Below are 24,887 nucleotides of genomic sequence, written 5' to 3'. Positions count from 1 at the left end.
AGAATACTTTTTTCATTTAAACAAATTTAACACATTTGTAAGGGTATAATAGGAATTTCATAAGGGGGACGCAAGTCATCAAGAGTTCCTTTATAGAATAGAGATAGGACATCCCATCTCTTTTCACTATAAAATTATAGTGTTACTCAATTTGAAATAGGCAATAAGACAATTTTGAAATTGGAATTTCATAAGGGGGCCAAACCTGAAGTTACCTGATGGAAACTTTCCTTACTCATTTCTCAGTTTTTATTTCCTCCCCTTTTTACATGCGTACATAGTTGTCCAACTTATCTACCTGTGTTGTTTAACCCTAGCCATTATGAAGTACCATAGGCGTGATCAAGTACTTGATAATATTGGAGGATACAAGTGAGACAACGTTTGCATGTTTTGTGTTTCCAAATTTGCCTACCACCCACAAAGAACTATGTTATACGACCTCTGTTTAATAGTGATCTTAACACTTTCCGTTTTAGTTCATTTCATAATGTTCTTAAAATTGTGTTTTACTCTATTTTTGGACATGAAAATTAACTATCTTACCCCTTTTAACCCACAACAATTACACCTTTCCACTCAGTTTTTCTTACTTTATCAACTGTTATTTTTTCACTCACCCACCTTTTTACATTTTCTATTTTCCTTTATCTATATTTTATTACACGTACTCACCTTTTTACACACTCCTCTCTGCTTTGTCTTGATATTTGTGCAAATAGTAAATGTTAAGATCATTATGAAACAAAGTTAGTAGGTTATTAAGGACTCTTGTAGTCGCGAACTAGTTCAATAACAATGACCGTTGAGCAGTTCACCAAAAAAAGGTCATTCACTATAATTCAAGAAATTATAAAGGCTTGTCCTCTATGGAGACATGACCCATAGAGTGGATCAGTAGGCTCTGTGCAGCAGCTTTGCTTTTAGTGGCTAGACTTCGCCACTGCATTCAACATGGTCTCTTGATTAAGAGGGGAATCTATTTGGTTTGTTTATATTTTGGCTATTGGAATGTTCTCTTTTGTCTTACGTGTTAGAATGAATGGCTTTCATCTATTGATTTTCTAAATTTATGATGTATATTCCCAAATCATTAACCTAAATAAAAGCAGTCTAAGAAAGGCAAAGCTGTGCGGTATGGTAAAGTATGGTAGGGTTGGTGAAAGTTTCTGTTTTCTTTTGTTGGATATCATCGTGAATTACAAATGCTGAATCAAGGTATATATAGCTGTTTTTTAGGCTGTTTTATGATACTTCTTTACAATCTGCCTATGCCTTGGTCTTTGAATACCGCGTGCCAAGAGTTGTAGTTGTGTGTATGTTTCTTTGACTTTATTCCCAGATATCAGATACAGTTATTGAGGATCGGTTTGGTGTAGAACATGGAAGTAATGAGTGGTTTGAGGCGTTGGACCAACATTTTAAATGGCTACTTCAATATAAAATTAGTCCGTACTTCTGTAGATGGGGTGATAGCATGCGTGTTCTGGCGTATACATGTCCATGGCCAGGTACTTGATTTACTCAATACTTCTGCTGTGGTGATGAACATCTAGTTTTGCATTGTTCTTATTTCTGTCACTAACCGACGTTGTTATTTGATCTTAATCAGCAACTGTTTATTTCTTGTTTGTTTCTCCATGGAATTTGTACTCGAGAAAAATAAAATCCTTTCAGCTGTAAATAGGAAGTTTCTGTCCGAGAATTGTTTGCTGATGTGGATCTTGTTTTGATTTCCATGTACTTCCAACTCTGTTGGCTCAAATGCAAACTACAGTTTTCAGTCTTGGTTTCCGGGAAAACAAAAGGGCTGGCCATTATCTGTGTCTGTTTCACCTTCTATTTTTATGTTGGACAAAAATATGTTACTTGGACATGGGTACTAGTGTCGGACATGGATACTTGTCAAAGTGTCTGACTCGGCTAAATTATGAAAAATTTCAATGATTTTAGTCCAAAATGAAGTGTTAGCCACGTGTACTTGAGGTAAAATGAAGAGTAGCGAGTAACATAGCCTATCACAATGGTTATTCTTAGATTTGCAGATAGTGAAATGTTCTTTCTTAATTTATGTTCTCATGCACATCAGAAGGCTAAACTTTTAGTACACGCTAAAATTATGGTTTGACACTGAGTGAATCCTCAATTTATATTGTATGAGCAGCTAATCATCCAAAAGCAGATGAATACTATTCAGACCCAAGACTGGCTGCATATGCTGTTCCTATTCGTCCAGTAGTATCATGGTATTTGCCTAATTGTTTCTTTTTTAGTCTCTTCGTATTCTTCCAAGTTGAGTTTATGATTTTTGTTTTATTTTTGTGTGCCACAGTGTTGATGCTGGGCCCAATTTTTTGCAGAAAGAGATTGATATACTGAAGGCTAAAGACCATTGGAAGAAAGCGTATTTTTATTTGTGGGATGAGGTACTGCCGCTTATTTTTTGTGATTTCTCGATTGTGAAGGTATGAGACCTACTTACACGAAACCTAAAGCAACAAAAAAAAAGCTAGGCAATTCAGATGGATAAGCATCTAGTATAGAGAAACCCTTTAAGGATTAACCTTACAAATATGAAAGGCAAGACGTATACTCGTATAGCCTGTAGAGCTAGGTTCGTGTTGGAAATAAACTTAATGCAAGGAAAAGAACTTCCAACTTGCCATTCATTGGGATAGCTATAACGTAATGCTGTTCATGTTTCTTTCAAATTGTGCACGAAAGCTATGATGTAGTGCTGTCCATAGTGTGTGTTTGTGTCAATATCCACAATATCTGTTTGATTCTTAACGGGGTTCAGATTATTTTGGTAGTTTGGGGATTCGCTTCCGTGATTAGACTGGTCAGTAGTGTCACTTCTAAAGGCCTAATTTCCTCGACTGCAAAGCTAAATTGGAGCAGGCTTTCGGGATCACTTTCATAGTTTCATCATTGAGATTTGATGGAGTTCCAATTAAATTATAGGGAAGGAAGCTTTGTTTGGGTGTGTCCTTGTTTGCGGGAAGGAGATTGTGTGTACTTGGGACTTTGGGAGTAAACAATGTAGGAAGAATTAATGCAATTGAGATTGTTAGTTCATCTGGTAAGTGTCTGAAACAGATTTTACAGAAGGCTTTATAGGAAATGGGTGTTGGTGTCTGTTTTATGCTTTAGGGTGCTTTGCAACTGCTCTCCCAAAATGAATATATTTGCAGCTCAAGCTGCCTCAAAGCAGGCTAATAAAGCAATTCCTGAACAAGTTTTTTCTATGGGAGTTCAATTTTGATGAATTGATCTTGGAACTACTTTTCTCCTTCAGTTGGACTATGGATTAATGCAATGATGCTATAGAAGCAAGAAAGCCTGTAATTTATAGATAACCCGTACATGCTGATTGGTGCTTCAGCTTAAATTTGCTCTTTTTCCCTGTTGGTCACCAGGAGTTCTCTAAATGTCATGTTAGCTGCAAAGGAATATTGCAATGGGATGTTTTACAGAATTTAGGGGACTGGTAGACTTCTGGCTGTAATGTCAATGTTAAGAGTAAGGCCCTAGTACTATTATGCTCAGAATCTATATAATCATGAGAAGCAAATGACACGATGAACTTTGATGGGTCTTCCTGGAAGGGACATATTCCTGATAATATACATCCGAAATATTATCTTTGTGATGCATTTGGAAAATTAGTTGAAGTGTTTTGTATGAATTGTGAAGGATGATAGTTGATATCTGTGAAGTACATTTTTTTTGTAAACAAGAAAATAATTTGGAAAGACTTGAGGCAACTAGGCCCATTTTAAGTGTATCTCATGTATCTATCATGCCACAATGGGGCTCCAATTCCCTGATGTCTAGAAGCTAACTTAAACGAATGAGAGAATACACTATACTTCTGCAAATTTCTGGATATATTTGTTTAGTTGCATCCACAAGCTTCTGTCAAAATGACAAAATATTGCTTTTTGTAGCTTCAGTCTTGACTGACCTTCAAAAAAAAAAAAAAAAAGCTTCAGTCTTGACTTAGTGTTATGGGGCATCTCTGGACATGGCCTTGTTAGATGTAACATACGCTTGGAAATTTTCTTTGGTTAATATTATTGGACTTGTTCTTTCTCTTCTTAGTCATTTATTTCAACAGTGAACATTTCTTATACTTCCTCCGTTTCATAATACATGCACCATTTTGTCTTTTTACTATTCTATACTAACTTTGTCCATATTTTATTACTAATATGTAGAAGTAAATGTCATTTTTTTAGTTGTTGGGTTAATCTCAATGTATATTTTCAAAATATCAACTTTTTATAATTTTTTCTAATATATATTTACAGTTAGTAAAGGTCTAAGATTTTTCGTTGGCAAGTATGAAAGTTAATGGTGCATGTATTGTGAAACGGAGGAAGTATATGAAACCCTTTTTATTCTACGTGCTTACTATTGAACTGTGTTGATTAGACCTAATGCTTGGCATCATGACTCTGTTTTTTAGTTTGCTTGCCTGATAATATACATAGCATTAGCCAGTCTTTGTTAGTAGGTAAAGTCCAAAAGGTGTAGGTGACAATGTTTTCAGGACGTCCCTTGTGTAGAATAATTGTCTTTGATACTACTGTATTTACTCTGTAGATGAAAATTTTCTTTCCTATCGTGTATTCGTGTTAGAACATCACCATTGGTGAAATCCAATTCTGGTCTCAAAAAGTTTTGACTACGACCTTCTGTTTATATGAAATGTCAACTGTTACGGTCATGAATGTGTGTGGAGAGAAGATCAAAACAAGGAGGCTTAAGGTGGAATTGTGCTTGCATTTTGGTCTAAGTTAAGGGGGTGTATTCATGCATTTATGCTTGGAAGGCAAACCCATCGGCCGATGGGTTTCTAGCAGGCCATGTAGAAGCAAACAATTTTGCTCCGCGCGATCCATCGGCCGACGGGTGCCCGCTGGTTTCTCCTCCCAGCTTTTCCTCTCCACAATTTGGGCTAGTTACGTGGCTTATTGTGGAGCATTGGATTAACTCTTTAGCTAGATCATATATATATACTTCTTGTACTCCATTTTCATGAGCAATACACATAATCAAACACTATTTGCTAGTTGTTATCTTTATTCTGTTTAATTGTTTCAAAGTTCTGATATTTGAGTTGCTATTTGTGATCTTTATTCTTTAGGATTTTAATCATTTTTCATTACTTAGGAATATTTGTGACTACCTAACTCTTAGTTACTGACTTCTGAAAATAACAACATAACGATTTTATTGAAGTGGCACTGCCAATTAACAGCCTCAGTTAGTAACTTCCGTCATTCGCGCCCACTTCTCCCCTTCCCTTAACTAACTCTCCTCCCAATTTGAAGTCCTTCTTTCTCTTTAGAACTGTTACATACTCCATTAAAATTAAAAAGCATTCTCACTCAATATCTGGTATCTTTGACAATGCAAGCAACGAATTGAAGTCCTTGATGGTTTAATTTCCGATTTACATACTTTTTAGTCCTTGCTGACTAATTTTCGGTTTAGGCTTTACCATATTAGTGGTTATTGTTCGATTCTTTAAAGTAGAGTTTTCAATTGGGAAAAGTTGTTCAATTCTTGATAAGAAATTCTCCTCCACTTTCTCTCCCTTTCTTATTGAATATGGCAAAGTATTTATAATGTTACAATTTCTTGCACAGCAAGGAAGCTACGCATAATATTAGGAAACCTATCATTAGCTTTCCTAATCTCAACAATTATATATCACATATTGTAAAGCATGTCCAAATAATAATAATCTCCTAACAATAATCTTCTAAACTCTCCTTAAATATCTCCTATAATAATGTATATAATGTATCACAAAATCCACTAATTATGGTAAAATATATATCTCGTAACACCCCCCTCAAGTTGGAGCGTGTAAATTCTGTACACCCAACTTTGCAACAAAAACTCGAACTTCGACTTTCCCAACGCCTTTGTAAATATGTCTGCCAACTGATCCTTCGTAGACACATACGATGGGTCAATTAAACCCTCTACGATCATATCTCTAATAAAATGACAATCAGCTTCTATATGTTTAGTTCGCTCATGAAAAACAGGGTTTTGTGCAATATACAGAGCCGATTGAGTGTCACAATATAGTCTCATCCCCTTTTTGTGCTGACATCCTAAATCCCCAAGCGATTGCTTTAACCACTTCAACTCACAAGTAATAGACGCCATTGACCGATAATCTGCTTCCGCCGATGATCGTGACCTGTTTGTTGCTTCTTTGTTTTCCAGGAGACAGGGGAATAACCAAGTAGCACAAACCAACCGCTCACGGGCAACTAGCCCAATCCGAGTCACACCACCCCTCCAAACTCAACTCACTATCTGCTCTCAACAATATATTGTCCCGGATTCTTCTTCAAATATCGAACAACTCTTAATGCAACCTCCCAATGTTCTTCCCGTGGATTTTGCCTAAATAGAGACAAAATGTGAATTGAATAAGCCAAATCCGGTCTAGTCACACCAAGATAGATAAGACGACCCACTAACAGCCTGTAACTCTCTGCATTCTCGAGCAATTTTTCACTAGCCAATGCCAATTTGTGATTTTGCTCCATGGGAAGTTCCGCAGGCTTTGACCCCAACAACCCGTCTCAGATATTATATCCAATGCATACTTTCGTTTGCACATAAAAATTCCCTCCTTACTTCGCGCCACCTCCAGCCCAAAGGAAATACCTTAACGTTCCTAGGTCCTTCATCTTAAAGCATTTTCCAAGATAATCCTTACATGTCTCCAAAGCCACTTTATCATTACCGGCAATAATCATATCGTCCACATAAACAAGAACATTGATCTGGATTTTACCCCGAGATAATGTAAACAAAGAATAATCAGAATATAACTGTTTGAAGCCATAACTCTTCAATGTCGTCGTCAGTTTAGCAAACCAACACCTAGGGGCCTGCTTCAGGCAGTTTAATGACTTTTTCATTCTGCTCACCATACTTTTGTTGCTATTTTTCTCAAACCCCGGAGGTATCCTCATGTAAACTTCCTCTTCCAGATCGCGGTGCAAATATGCATTGGGAACATCCATTTGATGAACTTCCCAATTCTTGATTGCTGCAACAACCATGAATGTTCGAACTGTCACCATCTTACCCACGGGAGTGAAAGTCTCATTATAGTCAATACCCTCTATCCGATGATTTCCAAATATCACAAGTCTCGCTTTCAGTCTCTTTAAATTACCTTTGTCATCTATTTTCTGCCTAGAGCTTTCTTCCCGGGAGGCAACTCTTGCAACACCCAAGTTCCTTGTTCTTCAAATGCTCGAATTTCTTCGGCCATGACTTTTCTCCAGCCTTTATGTTTTACGGCTTCTCTAAAAGTTTTAAGTGGATTTCCTGCACTAATAGCTGCTATATATTTTTTGTAATCATTTGAAAATCGTTCACAAGAAACAAAGTGTGGAATAGGATAAGGAGTACCTGAGGTAGCTGATGAAGGGGGCGAATTTTTAAATGAACTTTTTTTTTTCACAACGGTATGCGTGATAAAATCACGATAGTGGGAGTTTGGGAATTTAGTTCTTTTCTCTTTTCCCATTTCTTCCTCCTCATTACTTGTATCTCGGTTCACTACCCAATACTGCTCCCTCAGGGCCTGCAACTTCGTTGTCAGAACCAATCAACACACCAACCTCCCCTCCGTCTCCTTGCTGTACTCCCATCTCACCATCCTCTGTACCTCTTCACTACCTGTGGCAACAGGTATATGTTGCTCTTGCTCACCAATATTCACATGGTCCCCATTATTCATTAATCATCAAAATCTTCACAAAATAAATCCTAATTACCTGCTACTACATTGGAGCCATGGTTCATATTTCTTCCAGCCATAGGAAAAACATGTTCATAGGAATCAACATTAGGTGAAACAAGTAATTCCTTTTTCTCTAAATCATATAGCAACCATCCCTTTTTAGAAAATGGATAACCAAAGAAAGATGCACACTCGACTCCTACTACCAAATTTGTCCCCTTTTGATTTTTGAAAAATAACCAAGTAATGATATTTTCAGAGTTTCTTGAAATTCTTGATTAAAATTTACCGCTCAAGTCATAATAAACAATAATTTAATAATTGGGATGAAGTAAGGGCCATGGGGAGTTACCTTAGGGTCACATCAGTCATCAAAGATGCCAAAGTAATGGCACATTCAATAAGTAGTGACTTGTGTACTTATTGAGTTATTGGGTTTAGCTTACTGATTGGCACTAAAGAGTTTCATCTTCGCGTTCACCCACTCCAATCAGCTGCCTCGTCACCCGGTCCTGTATTACACACAATGTATTGGTTATTTGAACGATACAATTATTTTCATCTAGCAACTTTGTCACAGAAAATAGATTACAATCCAATTTGGGAACAAAAAGTACATTATTTATTTTTAGGTTTCCTAGCAATAACACAGTGCCTCCAGCTTGTGAACTACTACTCCCATCTGGTAGACTCACCTGACAGTTGCAAATTTGCTTCACATCAACCATCCACTCTAAAGTTCCTGTTACGTGATGCGTCTTTCCAGTATCTATAATCCACAAGCACTCACCAGAGAGTCGACCTTTCTGTTTTGGAAGGTTGAGAAGATCAAGAATATGTTCCCACTGTTCTGGAGTTATGTTTGACAATCCTGCTTGCTCCGTTGTGCGAGGTTGTTGCCCTTGGGTCTGTTGTTCTTGCGTTGAGGAGCTGGCAGTGGATTTGTTTGCCCTTGCCGCTATGCCTCAACGTCCTCCTCTGCCTCCAACTCTCCAAGACCAGGCCCACGACCACCACAAGGTCGATCCCCCACCGGTCCGGAAAGCCATGGATTTGGAAACAAGTGCTTTCATCATGACCTTCCCGATTGCAATGAGCACTATTGCCTATCTGCACGCAATAGTGCATCCACTACAGGTACACTTCGGCAGCGTCACATACATCGACGGTTCATCAAAAATCTTACTAAGGCTCCCAAAATACGAAGCCACAGGCTCCATTTTGCCTTGCTTACACTCAACCAGAGATGTCTTCAATTGGTATGCCGTTGACCACACATAATCTCCCCTTCAAGACCGTCCATTATTCACAAGCGTCTTCATATACTGTGAGAGTTGAGCGAATCGATGGCTCAATCGTATCCATAAGCCAAGCCACAAGCATTGAATGAATAGTATACCAATCATCTAGCTTTTCATCAATCTCTTAAGGTTTCTTGATGCTACCATCCAGAAACCCAAATTTTCTCTTTGCTCGTAGAGCAGTCCGAATTGTCCTAGACCATTCATCAAAATTCTCACCCTTCAATTGAGTTGGTGTGATGAGATTACTTGGGTTGTCATTAGACCCTAGGTAGAACACATCAATCTTCTTGTCACCGCCAACACCATTGTTGGAATTAGGCTTCTCATCGTCCCCTGCCAAGAAGACGAAAAATTGTGTTTTATGTGTTTCTCTACTGACCTCTCGACATTGAAAAAAAAAAATGTATTTCCTAGGATTGAACCTATGCTCTTGATACCATGTTAAATACGGGTCTGAGCCGCACCCGTCATCAAGAGAGAGAGTCCACTTAACAAGTTCAAAGGAGGTTCCACCTTAAAACCATATGGCAATAAGGGGAATAGCCCCTTTGCCTTATTAAGTGACTATATCTCTTCTCTTTTATCAATGTGTGACTATCACACGTGATGTTTCATGGGTCAGATCTTAACAATTCTTCTGAATATGGTTTTCAAATTGGGGTTTAATTATTCAGAATAGTATTTTCAAATCGGGGGTGTTGAATATTGATTCATGTAGGCTAAAAGATTTGAACTTTGCCATTACATAGATTGTAATTGCTTAATTCTTTTTGTTATGCGCTCTTAAGCATGTTAGAAACTACAGGAGAACTACCTTATAGCAAGTTTTAGTTTGAGTAGCAACACCAATCTATAGCAGACAGAAAAACTACTCCGTACCTTATAGCAGTTGAAATTGTTGATGGATAGTTATTTTTATGAGATTTTTTTATTAGGTAGCTGTTTTCAAAACTCTAATGAACATGCAGTGCATAAAATTTCCTAATCTTTATCATAGTTAATCATCCTTTTTATAAATCACGTTTTTCATGGCGAACAAGTATTTTAGGTATTGAGGAAAGTATTGGACAAAGAAATTGGCTGTATTACTGCATTTTCTTGGATTCTGACATGGACGCGATTATTGGCAGCCGCTAAATGTGGAACATTTTAATTCAATAAGAAAGATGGCTAGCGAGATTCATGCTTTCGCTTCAGATGCAAGGGTTTTGACTACTTACTATTGTGGTGAGTATAAATTTCTGTATAATCATGTACTTTCTCCGTTCCATAAGTATCGCAACATCTTGTTTTTTACATTATTCACACTAGACCTTTGGTCATCTTTTGTGATTCATACTTAAGAAAAATTTCAATCAATCAATCCCCACCTTATACGCCATTCGTTTAAGAAACCTTTGGCTATGTATTTTCGTTTTCGCTTGTTGATAGTGGTTAGTGAGAGGTTTTCATTTGGTGTTAAACAAATTTAATGGATTGTAGCAAGAAAATCAGGTGCCAATACTTTTTATTTTCTTGATAGGAATTTAAGAGTGTTTCTTTGGGAAGATAGAACAATTAATAGGCCTTAAATTCGGTTAATGCAAAAAATTATCAAAAAGTATTGGAAGATGGGGAGTTGCATGCAATGGAAATTAGTTGAAGAGAGAAAACAAAAGAACAGTAATTTACAGAGTATTAAAGGAGAGAGAAACGGAGATATAAAGCTGTTGTCTATTTTGGCCCATATAATTATGGGCTTTAAGTTTTACGATTTTGGGGCCATCCAAATTTGTGGGAACATCCTAATATCCGACCGTGGATGTAAATTAAGTAACAACTAAATACTTGAAGAGAATTATGTGTGATTTGACTGTGGCATGAGGCCCTTTCCAAAATTTCGACACTTGTCAAATGTGTCTCTTTATCTTCCAATTATAATTTTCCGTACCGACCCTTTGATCCATAGCCGAGCCCAATCATTAATGTGTGGAGTTAAGGCTGCTTACATTCACTAGAATTATCTGAGCTTGAGTTATGTGAAGTGATCTATTGCTTTTGCAATTTCGAAATTCGGTAGTGTACAGATGTGTAGTGTTCAGAATCCTTTTTGAATTATACTTTATTTTGTTGTCGTCGTTTGACTAGCTTGTTGGTGTTGAGCATCTTTGAAGACACTGTTTCTTTCTCTGTGTAGGTCCTGGTGATGCACCTCTGGCCCCTAATTCATTTGAGGCGTTTCTGAAAGTCCCGAAATATCTGCGGCCTCACACTCAAATTTACTGTATAAGGTAATATAAGTTGTCTAGGACTTTGTGTTATCCATGATTAAATTAGGCACTGACTTAGGGTGCTTAAGTTACTTAATTGTGTGCTATATACAGAGTATGTTAGTATGGGGGGACATTCCATCTTCTCTAGCTGCAATGACATATAATGCGCTACTAAATACGCAATTACTCATTGATTCACAGTTGACGCACCCCCCCCTTTATTCTTCTCTTATTCTCGTTAACTACAAACGACATGAATAACACTCTGTGAAGTTCCTACTATTACGGAGTGGGGACATGACAAGTCAAAGGTATCTATACTAATATAATAAAAGGCGTTCTTAAGAACGTACACGTGTCACGTATACCCCTCCTTATTACGCCACTTCACCACTAATCAACATCATGACATGTCATTGACAACTAAAAAATATGTAGCAAGGATCGAACACCAAGCCTCTTTGTTAAAAGTTACACTTCCTACAATCTTAACTAACTACAACTTATGATATATTTTTCTATATAAACATATATGTTCTTTTTACAAGAAGCAACAAATTGAATAAAAGTGAACGCAAAAAAAATGGGAATGATTACTTCATTTATAAATGGACAATTATTATATTCCTAGATTAAGCCTCAAAAACAAAAAAGCTCGGGGGTAATAGAATGTAATAGGGCAACATTGACGGTGGTTGAGTAATTATAGAACAATATACATGCACCCGGGTGCACCGTGCACCCTCTCCCATTATTTCCTTACATGTGAGGAGAAAATGTGACAGGGACCACCAATGGATATAAAAATTCCCTTGGGTGCACGGTGCACTTATAATTTTCAGATTAATTAAACAACTAATGATAAAGAAAAGGATACGACTTTGTTTTGATTTTCGGATGTGGGATTTCATCTTGGAAAGGTTGCTAATCGCCCTGTGTCCTGTAATTTTATGACAACACCATCTTTGTGGGCACATATTTTACAACAAATAAATCTGAATAAAAGTCAATACCCGGGCAACTCTCAGGGCCACACACTAGTGTATGTTCAAAAGAAGAAGAAAAGGAATGAAAAGGCAAAAGGTTTACAAGTTGCAACTGGAAAGTGGTGTAAATAAAAATTCAGAAGGAATTTTAGAACTGTTGAAATTGATGAATTATTTACATCAAGTTCTTATCTCACTTCAACCCCACCCCCTGCAATACTTAGATATGTCATGTGTGCTCATTAAATAGCCTAGGGGATATAACTTGCTAGCCTTTTTCTTGGCCAACATGCTGGCAAAGCGAGGTATCTTTTCCACACACACTATGCAATGCATGAATAGTTGAATATCCACGTCACTGAACCCATATAGTGGTAAAACTTTGGTTTAGATATATGTAATAGATACCATAAATCCTATCTCTTGCCAATCCCAGATGTAGAAGAATCATGGAACTTACTCACTGAAATCTGCATGTGTTTTTTAATTACCGATTCACCAGTGAGCGTTAGAGATATGCGTCCTTTACTTTCTCGTGGTTCCTGTCATTTGTATTTCTTTTTGCAGTGAATGGGTACTGGGTAATCGAGATGATTTGGTGAAGGACATTGTTGCAGAACTGGAGAAGAATGAGGTACTATTTGCTTTACTCTGTTCTATCATTCTGCTAAAAATATGTAATTTATTTATCATGGAGCTCAGCATATGATTGATGGTTCCTGCTTCAGTTTCGTTCACTGAGCTTATTTTGACCATCTCAACTTTTTACCAGCATAATTTTGGCTAACTGAACATAACTTGCTAGTATTGTTTGTCTTACAAATTCAAGCTTAATTTTACAATTCTGAAGTTATAGTTGAATTTTATGAAAGTTGGCTGGAGTGGATGCTCATTTCCATTTGGAGGTATATTGTAGTGGTTATATATGAAACCAATTGTTACGTAATTAACCACTAGCATAAATGAACACTAGCCCCAGTTTTTTTCCTTTGGTTTCTGAAGACCAAATTGAGCTTGAATTCCACGATGAGATGATGGAAACAGAAGCCCCCTTGGCAGGGAAGCTTCTCAAGCTGTTTTGCCTAAAGATCGCAACAGTAACTTGACACAATATTTGCAGCATTGTTTTCGTTTTATATGGTTTATGTCAGTCTTGAGTATGCATTGAGTTTACTGTTTGCTTCACTTTGGGCTCTATTGGCCGCAGGCAGGAGAAAGCTTCTTGTTTATGAATATTGTGCACATGACAACAGCAGAAGTCAGATGATGATATGTAATTTTGTAATTGAGGGTACTTTACCGTAACTCCTCTCTTAGTATCACCAAGGAGTTTTCATTGACTGTGGTATTAAATATTGAGAAACTGTGTAGAGTTGTTAAATTTTAGTTCTTAGACTTCTTCCTCAGCCATTGTGATGCAAATCACAAGAAACGGTAGGAACTCAATATATGCTGGTTAGGCTTAAATCTTTGTATGGGAAAGAACATTTTCGTTTTGTCTACATTAAGTTTTGGGGTCTTTTGATGAGCCTCATGAGCCCATCGGATATTTGAATTTGCGAATATTGTTAGGACCATCCCTTGGGGCTTATTGTGATTTTCATGGATAGTTGTGGAATCATGTGGTTGTAGTGCTTTCTATTAGACTCAAATACTTGACCGGAACCTGCACCTGTGCTTCTGCAATTCGTATTGCACTTTAGTTTGTAAGACCTGATCTAATAAATTGACTTGGATTTCTCAGTTTGGTACATGCCCATTAATGTAAACCTAATTTAACCAATGATTAGTTTTCAGACACCAGGTTATATATGCCCCAACTGAGTTTCTCTGTCGCGGAAACTCAACTTTTAAATTTGATGGTCACACAAAGCTGACTTTAGCAGAACCCTTCTACTGGACCTACTACTCACTTGATGTTCTCTGGGTGGAATCCTGGTGTGCCTAAGGACGTATTCACAGAACGAGAATAAATACCGTCGTTGAGTTCTATTCTAATGGATTGAGTACCTTCCGTAGGAAATTGGAAGATGATCTGACAATATTTTTTAAGTAACCCCTTCAAAGCTCTAGACTGGTAGGTGGTATGTATTTATATTATTATTTACTGAAGATTCTTTTACAGGAAGTTTTGAGGAAAGAGAGAATTTCTAGACATCAGAATTGTCTCTTTTTCCAAATGATCACACACACAAGGGAAGAAGTGTTTGAAGAATGAATTTTATTTTTATCTTAGGGGCTGTTCGGGATTATTACGGTTTCCCAGTTTTTGTTTTGTTTCTTGAAAAAATAAATTTAAAGTCGTTCGGTAAAAGTGTTGTAAAAAACAACTTTGGCCACTTTTGTCAAAACTGAAACGGAAAATAGTAAACCACTTTTTGTCGTTTTATGGTTTTGGTTTTGCAAAACATGCCGAAATTTTTATAAAGTCTAACACTCTCTCAATTCTTACCTCTCTTCGTCTTCAACCCCTTCTTCTCTAATCCCCATCTCCACCATTTTGGTCGAGCGTCGCTGTTAACCTCCATTCCTGCCCAATTCTTCTCTCACTTCATCGACAATAAATATAGCCACTGACTTTATTTTGTTTACAGATCTACAAGTTATGCAATTCTTCATTTCTCGAAAATGAAAACTTGATACCCACCATTTTTTATAATTTGGCATGCTTCTTGGTTCTCAATGTCGTCTCGCCGTCGCCGGCATGGTACAGGAGCACAACTCAATATACTCCTAATTGAGTAGTGTAACTAGTATGGATAAATTAATTGATCAAGGGAAATAATATAAGAGGTCTTTCCTAAATTTCTTTCCTATTGCAATTGTTTATCTTTTCCAATTTTTATTGCAAATTGTTTCTCTGTAAAACAATTTGAGCACAAATAATAGGGAAATGCAGGTATTGCGGTTGATGTTAAAGTAGAGAGTAGTGTCAATGAACTGACGGATGAGGTAGAAGAGGAAAAGGAGGGGTTTTCAATTCCCCCCCCCCCCCCCCCCCTTTTTGAAATCGATTTACTGGAGCATTAGGTGTAAAATTTGGAGGTTAATGTTTTGGTTTTTTATTAGTTTTGAAAAATTAGAAAAATAAAACCTAAATCAGTTTTCAGTTTTTATAAAACAGAAAACTGGAAAATGGAAATGATGCCGAACGAACCCTTAGGGAAGGAGGAGAGGGAGCATTTCAGCATTCACTTGGACTTTCTTACATATAAAACAACTGATCATCAGATAGTCTTGACTTACATCCCTTCTGAAATTAGTTGATTGCCTCTGAAATTAGTTGATTGTCTCGGGCTCTTGGTATTCTCTAAAGAAAAATCTTCGGCTGGCAGGTGGTATTTCCTCTTTCCGAAGTTACACTGTGGCTCTTGCTTGAGCCGGGAATTAAATAAGGCAAAGGGTTCAGTTGGTGGGTTGGATTTCGGGAGAAGGTAGACTGTTTTCCATGCCCAATTTTCAGCCTCTTCCTTAATCAAAAGCCTTGTCAGCGCTACTAATTCGGAGAAATATTTTTTTGTTGCCTTGTGATCTCTTCTGCTATAAGGTTTTGCATTCTTAAATTGGGATTCACTTCTTGTTGCAGAATTTTGCTAGTAAAATACCTAATCTTTTTATGGTCTACTAGAAAGATAAAATGAGGTAAATTTGAACAAACCCATTACCTCATTTGAAACACCCTAGCTGCTATTTGTCAACTTATGTATCGTACTCGATTAGACTAAATTCAAATAGGGATGAAAAAAATGTAGTTGGCATGATGTCTTCCACAATTTTTCCAATCACAAGGGGGTGAAAGCTATGTTTACTTGGCCTCTACATATCACCACAAGTACCTATGTCGGATTTTTGACATTTCGACATTGGTATGGACGTGGGAGTTGGTTAGAGTGAGAAAGGAGGAAACCGGAAATTCTATATATAGAGGATAGCAAAGAGAATATAACCGGAAAGCAGTTAAGTAACAAGAAAGTACCGATGTCAGGGTACCATGGGGTATATCATTACTTTCTAACAGAATAATAACTATACCCCATGGTACTCCTAACTCCTGCTTTGGTCGTGAAGGCTTGACATTGGGCTTTCTTTGCTTTACTCTCTTGGCTGTGGACATAATCTATCTTTTATAGTTTTATCCCTCCCGGAAGAAAAGGGGAGTTTAAAGTCTTTTGGTTTGTTGGATAAGCTGTTGATGCCATGTTGGCTCCAATGATCCTATTCTCACCACTCTACCTTCATGACAGTGGAAGTGACAAGGTTGATATAGTACAAAACGCCAAACAATTATCAAGAAGACCCGGGTAAATCTTATCTTCACAAAAAATAATTATATGATAAAACCAAAAGCTATTGAGGGGATAACGTGAAATGAAAAGCATTGGAATGTTACCTTTTGAAGACTTATGATCAGAAGAAGATTTGGTTTCATGGCTTTTGGAATGTCAGTTCGTTGAACAGGTCCCATTAGAGGAGAACGATGAGTTCATTTTGGTGCCATGGTAATAGTGGTTTTTATAAAACTATTCCTCAATAAAAGCAGTCGATAAATCATTGGTTAAAAAAAAGGAGTTGCTAAAAAGTAAACTCCCGTATCCTCACATTATAAGACAATGGATATCATATCCGAATCCAATAGGAGGTGCTATGTTTCTTGATCCTAACGGAAATCATATCTGAATCCAATAGGAGGTGATAAATTTCTTGATTCTTGATGTTTCATTGGTAGATCTTATGCGGTGTTATACCCTACTTGAAACTCTTGATCCTCACATTATAAGATAATAAATATCTTGTGATGGCCCGAAGTTTGTTTTGAATGCAATAGAACTTATGAATCCTTGATTCTTTTCCTTGTTTTTTGAGTCGTTCCCTATTATGTGTTAACTGTTAAAGGGTTAGGAGTTCACTACATAGAAGTGAACACATGAGCAACCTTCAGCTGTTATTCCATCTTTTCACTGGGTTCTTTTATTAGTTTTAAAAAGCGCGCCTTGGCTCAAGGTGGAGGTACTGGCGCCTCAGGCACCCTCCAAAAGGGGTGCGCCTTTGCGCCTTTTTCCCAGGCTCAAGGTGCAGCGCCTTGTGGGCCTTATGATATAAGGCTCAAATTGTTGCAAGTAATATTTTTTTTTTTGAAAAAGGCCAAAACCACGTGACTTTAATGGCTCCCTAACAGTTAGAGTTTACTATATTGAAAAGAGGAGAGAGAAAACCCTAAAATTTTCCATTTTTTCCTTATCTCTTTCATTCTTTTTTCTATTTTAAAGTAACTGTTTTATTTAAGATGTGCGCAGTTCTTTTGAGGATCTAAATGAATAGCCAATGACTAAAATGTTAGCCTTGTCTGGTTTTTTTCCCTCAAAGAGGCTTTTGGTCTTACTGTAATTACTCTTTTACCCCTTTGTGAAACAAATAATATTATTTTGATTATAATTTTCAGAAAATAAGTCCCACAAAAAGTTAAAAAATTGTGTGCCTTGCATACGAAAGGGGAGCGCTTTCTCCTTGCGCCTAGGCTCCAGGGACTTTTGCGCCTTTTATATCTAAGGTTCTTTTAAAGCAGTTATTTGCTTGTTCCAAATCTCTTTTTCGTACAAGTAATTGGATTTTTCCTCTGGCAGGCGTGGGAAGATCTCCGTAACATTTCCGGATCAACTTTAAAAAATTGCTGAAATTTCTATTGTGAAATAATAATGTAATGTTGGTGTGAGAGTTCACAATTGGGCAACATTCACATGAAACATTGTGTTATAGTTTTTATGCGAGATCGTGTTTTAGAATCTACATCTAGTATTTTCCATTGTAAGGTCCCCACAAATTGTTTCCTTTCTTGGTTCATTTCCCTCCCCATCTTCGTGAGGATAACATGCCTTGCACTTGAGAGCAGGGTTGTGAGGATTTAAAAATCTATAAATGACTATGTATTTATATTTCTGCATTGTGATTTTCTAATGAAAAAGGAATACGGAAGTGTATTAGACAGTAGACACTGTCTGCTTCTTCCAACTAATTAATCTGGGTGCACCATAAGCTTACATATATAATGTGATATTTATTACACCAAATAATATAAATAAAACTTTCTGTCTGCAGGAATGGTGGTCATATGTTTGTATGGGACCATCTGATCCTCACCCTAACTGGCACCTAGGAATGAGAGGTACCCAACATCGTGCAGTCATGTGGCGCATATGGAAGGAAGGTGGAACTGGTTTCCTGTATTGGGGAGCTAATTGCTATGAGAAGGCCTCAGTTCCTAGTGCAGAGGTAGAATGCTTTATACACATCCTTCACTTATACCTTATCTGTCTGATATGGGGGATGGGAGGGGAGGGGAGGGGGGGGGGGGGGGGGGTGTATCATGGGTGAAATGGGTTTGCACATAAATAATGGTCTACTGATGGTGCACATATAGAAGGAGTTGATTTCCTTTCTTGGAAACTGATTCCTATGAAAAGCCACATTTCCCAGTGCAGGGGTAGAATGCTCTATAAACTCTTTATTTACAGTATCAGATTTGGGCATTGGCAAACAATGGGCTTGGTGTTTCTGTTCTAAAAGCAATGGCCTAATGTCATTTCCCTTAGTTGAAGAAATCTTGTGTTTCTTTTAAAACTGTGTAGAACTGCTCAAGTATAATGAGATGAGTGGGCAGGTTCTTTGTTGCGTTACAGAAGCAATATTGGATGGAAATTGGTTTATTTTACTTTAGAGTTGTAGCAAGTCTGACGTTATTTTTCCTGGATCAGAGACGAATTCGATGCCTGTTGTCTATAACTCGTTTGTTCTCTCTGTTGTAAAATTGGGCAGGTAAGATTTCGACGTGGACTTCCTCCTGGAGATGGTGTTCTATATTACCCTGGCGAAGTGTTCTCATCTTCAAAAGAGCCCGTAGCTTCTCTGAGATTAGAACGTCTTTTAAGTGGTTTGCAGGTAATTTTAGCAGAAAGCATTTATATCTTCAGGTCATTAATCTAATAATATTCCTGCTTTTGAATCCGTAAAGGAAGGGAAGAAAGCATTTATATCTTCAGGTCATTAATCTAATAATATTCCTGCTTTTGAATCCGTAAAGGAAGGGAAGAAAGAAAATGAAGATTTTTTTCTTTTCTTTCTCCTATTCTGACCTGTTAAGATTGTTTCAGGACATTGAGTACCTAAAGCTATACACGTCCCGTTACGGAAGAGATGAAAGCATTTCGTTACTGGAAAGAACTGGAGTTTATGCAGCTCCTGAACGTTATACGTACGAGCATGTTCCTATAGATATGATGCGTGGGGAGATATACAACAAGTGCAGATCTTTGTAACTTAACTTTGTTGTTGCAGTATCAACTTTTTGATATTGGAGTTAATATATTCATTCTCTGCTTTAATCTGCTTTTATATGTAAAGCAGAGCTGTCTTATAAGTTGCCAAATGCTGGTTCTTTTGCATATAATGGCCAACTACGCAGGTAGTTGATTTGCTCGAATTTGTGGAGACTGTAATTTCGGCATGAAGTGTATGTGCATATTATGCTATTGCTTACTCTTTTTAGTGGAGCTTGTGAACTACTCCCTCCGTTCCCTTAGGTTCTTCCCAGTTGGAATCGGGGAGGAAATTAAGAAAAATGAAACATTAGTATGATTGGGCGTAAGAGTAATGATTAAAGTTAGAATAAATGAAAGAGAGAGAAATGACTAAAAAGGGTAAGGGAGATATTTTATTAACAAAATCATAAAATAACAAAATCTCTAATTATCTAACCGGTAGAGAATACAAATGGTATAATGAAGACATAATGGTAAATGTAGGTGAGTATTTGTATTTTGGCCCACCATATTTTTTCCATTTTTTTTTGTACTTCAAAATTTCAAATTTCAAAAATTATTTTGTTTTTCCATTATTTCTGTATTTGCAGTTGTAATAATTTAATTAATTTGTAAAAGTTTTATGTTTTTTCAATTTTATGGCCTCGCTACTAGAATTTACCCACCTCTGCTCTAGTTCTTCACTTCATCGACTCCCCCTTCTTTACTCTCCCTCCGAATTTGCAGCGCACAACCACCCAACCTCCCCCTCTCTCTTATCAAAACGATCAACTTTCACTCAAACGCTCAACCACCCTTTAGAAGCTTATCCTCTGAATCCGCTGTATCCTGTAATTTCCATCAATTCGGTATAAAAGAGTTTTGCTAAGCTTTAGTTCATAATTTCTTTGGATTCTGGTTAATTGCAAGTTATATCTTCAATCCATGTAAAGATTATTGTTGTCCTAAAACATGAAGTTTGGCTCCAATTATTTATTTTCCCATTGTTAATGTTCTGAATGGTGCAAATTTAGGGTTTATTTGGTTTATCGTGAATTTAATTATGATGGTAATTCTCTGGTAATTTGTTCGTTAGGTTGTTTGATTGTTTGGTCATTTTCTCTTGATTTGTATGTGCATGAATGTGTAGAAGTTTGGGTTTTAGGGTAAGTATTTATGGGTACGAAATATGGTAATTGATTAAGAATTAGAAGGAAATACACGTTTTAGTTAAGTGATTGTATTAGAATGGTATTGATTAATGTATTGAAACCCGAGTTATGGAACTTCTTTGAGAACGCAAATGTAAGTTATTTGGATTGTTTCGATCAATTTATCATTGTGGGTAAATGGATGGTATTAAATTTTTGGGAATATAGGGTATAATTAGGGGTAATTTGTTTTTATTAATACCAAACAAATATAAAGGGTGCCAGATTCATAAATTTGATTTTAGATGGTATGTGGTGATTAGTTGTTGTTATTTTGAATGTAGTTTGGTATTTCTGTTGACAAAGTTTGGTATTTTGATGGGGCCAATGTTATTTTGCATGATGGTGTTCAAAAAGGGTTACACTGGATCGAATAAGCAATGGGTGAGTGTAAATAGTGTGAACAAATGGGTAGTTGTTGTGAAGTTAGTTAAAATGGGTATGTCTAATTCGTATTCATGAATATGTGTTGTAACAGAACTTTGCATTGAATGAGGTTGTTAAGGATAATCCTGCCCCTGAAGGCAACACCAGTAAGTGTAAGAAGTTTAAAGAACCTGTAATTGAAGAAGAAATAGAAGAAGAGGACGAAGAGGGCTCTTATTCAGTGGATGACAGTGAAGAATCGATGTATGAAGAAAATGGTGAAGAATTAGAAGATGAAGAAGACGAGGATTTTAATTTTTCTGAAGATGATGTTGCTGGTCAGAGAAAGATGAAAAAGCAGACAAAGAAAAATCCTTTTAGTAAATGCAGGCGTGCTTATGAACAAGAGGAGGACGAAGAATACGAGGATTATCAAGAGGAAGAGGAAGAGTCAGAAGAAGAAGAGGAACTTCGTGTTCATAAAGTGATAAAAAAGGTGTGGAATTCAGCGTGGTTACTCAGAAGAAGAAGAAAAAGCTTTGAAAAAGAGAAATTTGAAGATGATGAGGAGGAAGAGGTCTAGAGGTGAATCCGATGATGAAGAAGAGGAGGGGAAAACGGTTAGAAGAAGTTAGTGCTGAAGAAAAAGGGTAAGAAGACGGAGGAAAAAAGGCGAACAAAAGGAAAGTCTCTTGATAAATAGAATAGAATTAAAGGAAAGAAAAAGAGATTTTTTTTCCGGGTAATTCATTTTTATTATTAGCCGCTTAATGTTTTTAATATTCCGGTTTTATTAATGTATTTGATAATAATTTCTTGTTCCCCTCTATACACATGTTCCAATTACCCAACAGCCAATGTCTAGGGCTGAGTATGCCAAGTGTCATGGCGTGGTAGTGGCTAGGGAAAGAGCAAATTGTGACCGGAAGGTATATATTTTCCGTTCCTATTCGTTTAGTTACAGAAACTGTGTATTTTTCGTATGTATGACTGAAACACCCGAATGACATTTCTCTGTAACAACCAAGTATAAAATGTCGCACCGACGCGTTCTCGAAAATTATTGTTGGCTTGATGAAACTATGCGAGCGTGTGTCCTAAAAATGGGGTTTGGTGGGCTGTTGGATATGAAAATATTGAAGCTTCCTCGGCAGATTTACTATTGGTTGATGACCAGGTTGGATGGAGCAAACAATTATCTAGTTGGTGACGGGCATGTGTTATTGATCTCTACTGCCCATTGAGATGTTTTTGGAATGAAGAACAACGGGTTTCCAGTGCCTGAAACAGATTCTGATTTGCCGCTAGGCAAAGTTTTAGCGACTGCCGTTAAGTATGGTGAGAAAAACTCAACAAATACCAACAGCACAATAGTTATGTCGAACTTTGTCCGTGCATTGCAAGGTCCCTTGGAAAAGCATGGCAAGTTAATGCCTTTGAAAAACCAACGCGATAGGGCCGACTTCATGGAAACTTCATGATTTTGTTGTTGGGACAAATTCTATGTCCTTCTACTGATGGTTTCAACATGTTGACGAAACTGTTAGGTGTTATTTGGGTTACGACGAATGCATCACAATATAATTGTTGTGAGTTGTCACAAATGACTTTTATACCACGCCACCAGCTGCCAGCGGACGTTAGAAGTGCAGGGTTATGCGGCTTTGACTGGTTGTTGTGTGTTGTTTTTGTTGGTAACCCTCTAAAAATCTTTAATTGTTCCCTGTGCTGTTATGTATTCATACACATGTATTTATGAACGTGCTTTTTTTGTACAAATAGTCTACCTGGACCGTTTATGTAGGCTTCATGTTCGGTGGGATGAGTTCCCTAAAATAAAAATCTAGACTCGGGAGGAAGTGGATAAGGTGAAAAGTCAAGATAAAAAACACAGTGAAGATTATGGGAGGTTGATGGGTAACCTCCTAAAACCGATATGTTATATCATTAACAATTTTGTTAATTGAAAACCTTATGTGTATCTTATCAAACAATTGATGTTGTGTACCGGAAGCCCCATCCTCTGTTTGGTAGAGAAAGGAGAAGGCCCATTGTAGAAGAGGCTTATGAAATGTTAAGTGAAGTTACTTCATGAGTATTTAATATGTTGGAATAACCTGTGAATATGTAAATGGTTTTTAGTAGTCAGAAAGAGTTGTCAGAAAGATTGTTACCATCTGTATGATATGAAATATAATGTTGTTGTAGTTTGGTACCATCAGTATAATGTTTTGTAGTTTGGAACCATTACTTTAATGTTTTTGTAGTTTGGTACCATCAATATTATTTGGTTGTAGTTTGGTACCATCAGTATAATTTGGAAATTTATGTTATCGTAGTTTGGCACAAAAGCAGATGGTACATAACGTATTCATAGTAGATTTTTTGTTTTAGTATAATAATGTTTTTCTATGTTATGTTTTTATTTGTTTCAGGTGATGAAAAATCTTGCCCCAATATTGCATGATCTCCATGGCGTTCTACGAGAGTAGATCAATATACTGAGACTAGGGAGAAGGATAGTGTCCGCGAGAAAGATCTTTCCGCTAGCGGTTGCCACCGTGCAAGCGGTAATGCTTTCCTTGATCTTGATGGTGTGGATAAGTCTGTTAATAAGGTTTTGAAGGATTTAGACTATGTAGATGTTCGTGATGATGATTCTGATGATGAAGAGGGGGCACTGTCGCCTGGAGGAAGAGAGTTCTTACAAGATAATACAATATCTACCGGTTCTACATTGCGGGGGACGATACTTGGAACGGTTAATCCTGTTGTCGAAAAAGTCCAACATGGTGAACCTGTAGAGGTGAACCTTAAGGAGCGTGGGGCTCTGTTCTTAGCAGATCCAGTACAACTACATGATGTGGATATGTTAGAGGAAGTTCCACGGGTGCAGTCACATGGAGAGCCACAAGGAGAGACACAAGAGCCGCCACAACACGAGCAGCCACAGTAGGAGGAGACACACCTGCAAGGGCAAGCACACCAGCAGGAACAAGAGGAGCCAGAGAAATCACACAAGGAGCATCCACACCAAGAGCATACTCCACACCAGGAACCGCCACACCAGGAGCCGAAAAAGGATAATGTGCTGGAAAAGGAGGACCCACAAAAGGCCACGGTGCAAGAAAAGGAGACGAAGCAGGAGAAAGAAAATGAAAATGACGAAGATCAGTATGATGAAGATCAGGATGGTGAAAATCGGGATGGTGATGATCAGGGTGGTGGAAATTAGAGGAGGGCAAATCGAAAAACGGATGATGATGGTGATGACCAAGGTGGTGGTACTGGTACTGGAGGTGTCCTAGAAAAAAGGGAAGGAAGCGACAAGGAAGATACTGCAAAACCTAAGGACGGAAACACTAAAGATACGGAAGATCGTCCATTGACATCTAAGGAAGGAAATGCAGATAGTGCTTATTGTGATGAAGGAACTAGAGGAATAAGGAAGAAGTTGAACATAAAGTGTAACACCCTAATAATTCCTTGCCTTTATAAAACCATTTTCCAACTTAAAATAAAGGATTTATTAAACTATTACCGTCACCGTGATAACGGTTAAGGCTAGTACCAAAATTACGCAGCGGAAATATAACTAACATTCAAAACATTTAATAATAGTTAATGGCCACCATACAAATTGGAACCATAACGGCCTAAAACCAAATCCGTTAAAAATCCATTAAC

The 24,887-nt window shown here is 37.3% G+C and overlaps 2 protein-coding genes across 3 annotated transcripts in view; both read left to right on the top strand.

Annotated features, from left to right (window-relative positions):
* LOC110787650 (uncharacterized) overlaps positions 1 to 19,889 on the top strand; it is a 29,888-nt gene extending 9,999 nt beyond the window's left edge. For both annotated transcript variants that reach the window (XM_056840219.1, XM_021992285.2), the window contains exons 8-16: positions 1,343 to 1,511; positions 2,165 to 2,246; positions 2,333 to 2,426; positions 10,224 to 10,320; positions 11,270 to 11,363; positions 12,899 to 12,965; positions 18,425 to 18,598; positions 19,142 to 19,264; positions 19,477 to 19,889. In XM_056840219.1, coding sequence (XP_056696197.1) covers positions 1,343 to 1,511; positions 2,165 to 2,246; positions 2,333 to 2,426; positions 10,224 to 10,320; positions 11,270 to 11,363; positions 12,899 to 12,965; positions 18,425 to 18,598; positions 19,142 to 19,264; positions 19,477 to 19,641 — 1,065 coding nt within the window. In that variant the 3' untranslated portion in view covers positions 19,642 to 19,889. The remainder of the gene's footprint in view (positions 1 to 1,342; positions 1,512 to 2,164; positions 2,247 to 2,332; positions 2,427 to 10,223; positions 10,321 to 11,269; positions 11,364 to 12,898; positions 12,966 to 18,424; positions 18,599 to 19,141; positions 19,265 to 19,476) is intronic.
* A 982-nt stretch (positions 19,890 to 20,871) lies between these two features.
* Positions 20,872 to 24,435, top strand: LOC110787654 (uncharacterized). Its single transcript, XM_021992292.2, has 8 exons — positions 20,872 to 20,979; positions 21,141 to 21,218; positions 21,313 to 21,478; positions 21,527 to 21,696; positions 22,055 to 22,129; positions 22,463 to 22,622; positions 23,693 to 24,090; positions 24,193 to 24,435. The coding sequence occupies exons 1-8, from the start codon at positions 20,872 to 20,874 to the stop codon at positions 24,433 to 24,435; spliced, it is 1,398 nt and encodes a 465-aa protein (XP_021847984.2).
* The last annotated feature ends 452 nt before the right edge of the window (positions 24,436 to 24,887 follow it).

This window comes from Spinacia oleracea, chromosome 3 (genome assembly GCF_020520425.1).
Source record: "Spinacia oleracea cultivar Varoflay chromosome 3, BTI_SOV_V1, whole genome shotgun sequence".
NCBI classification, from domain to species: domain Eukaryota; kingdom Viridiplantae; phylum Streptophyta; class Magnoliopsida; order Caryophyllales; family Amaranthaceae; genus Spinacia; species Spinacia oleracea.
This window is presented reverse-complemented; position numbering and strand designations above follow the sequence as displayed.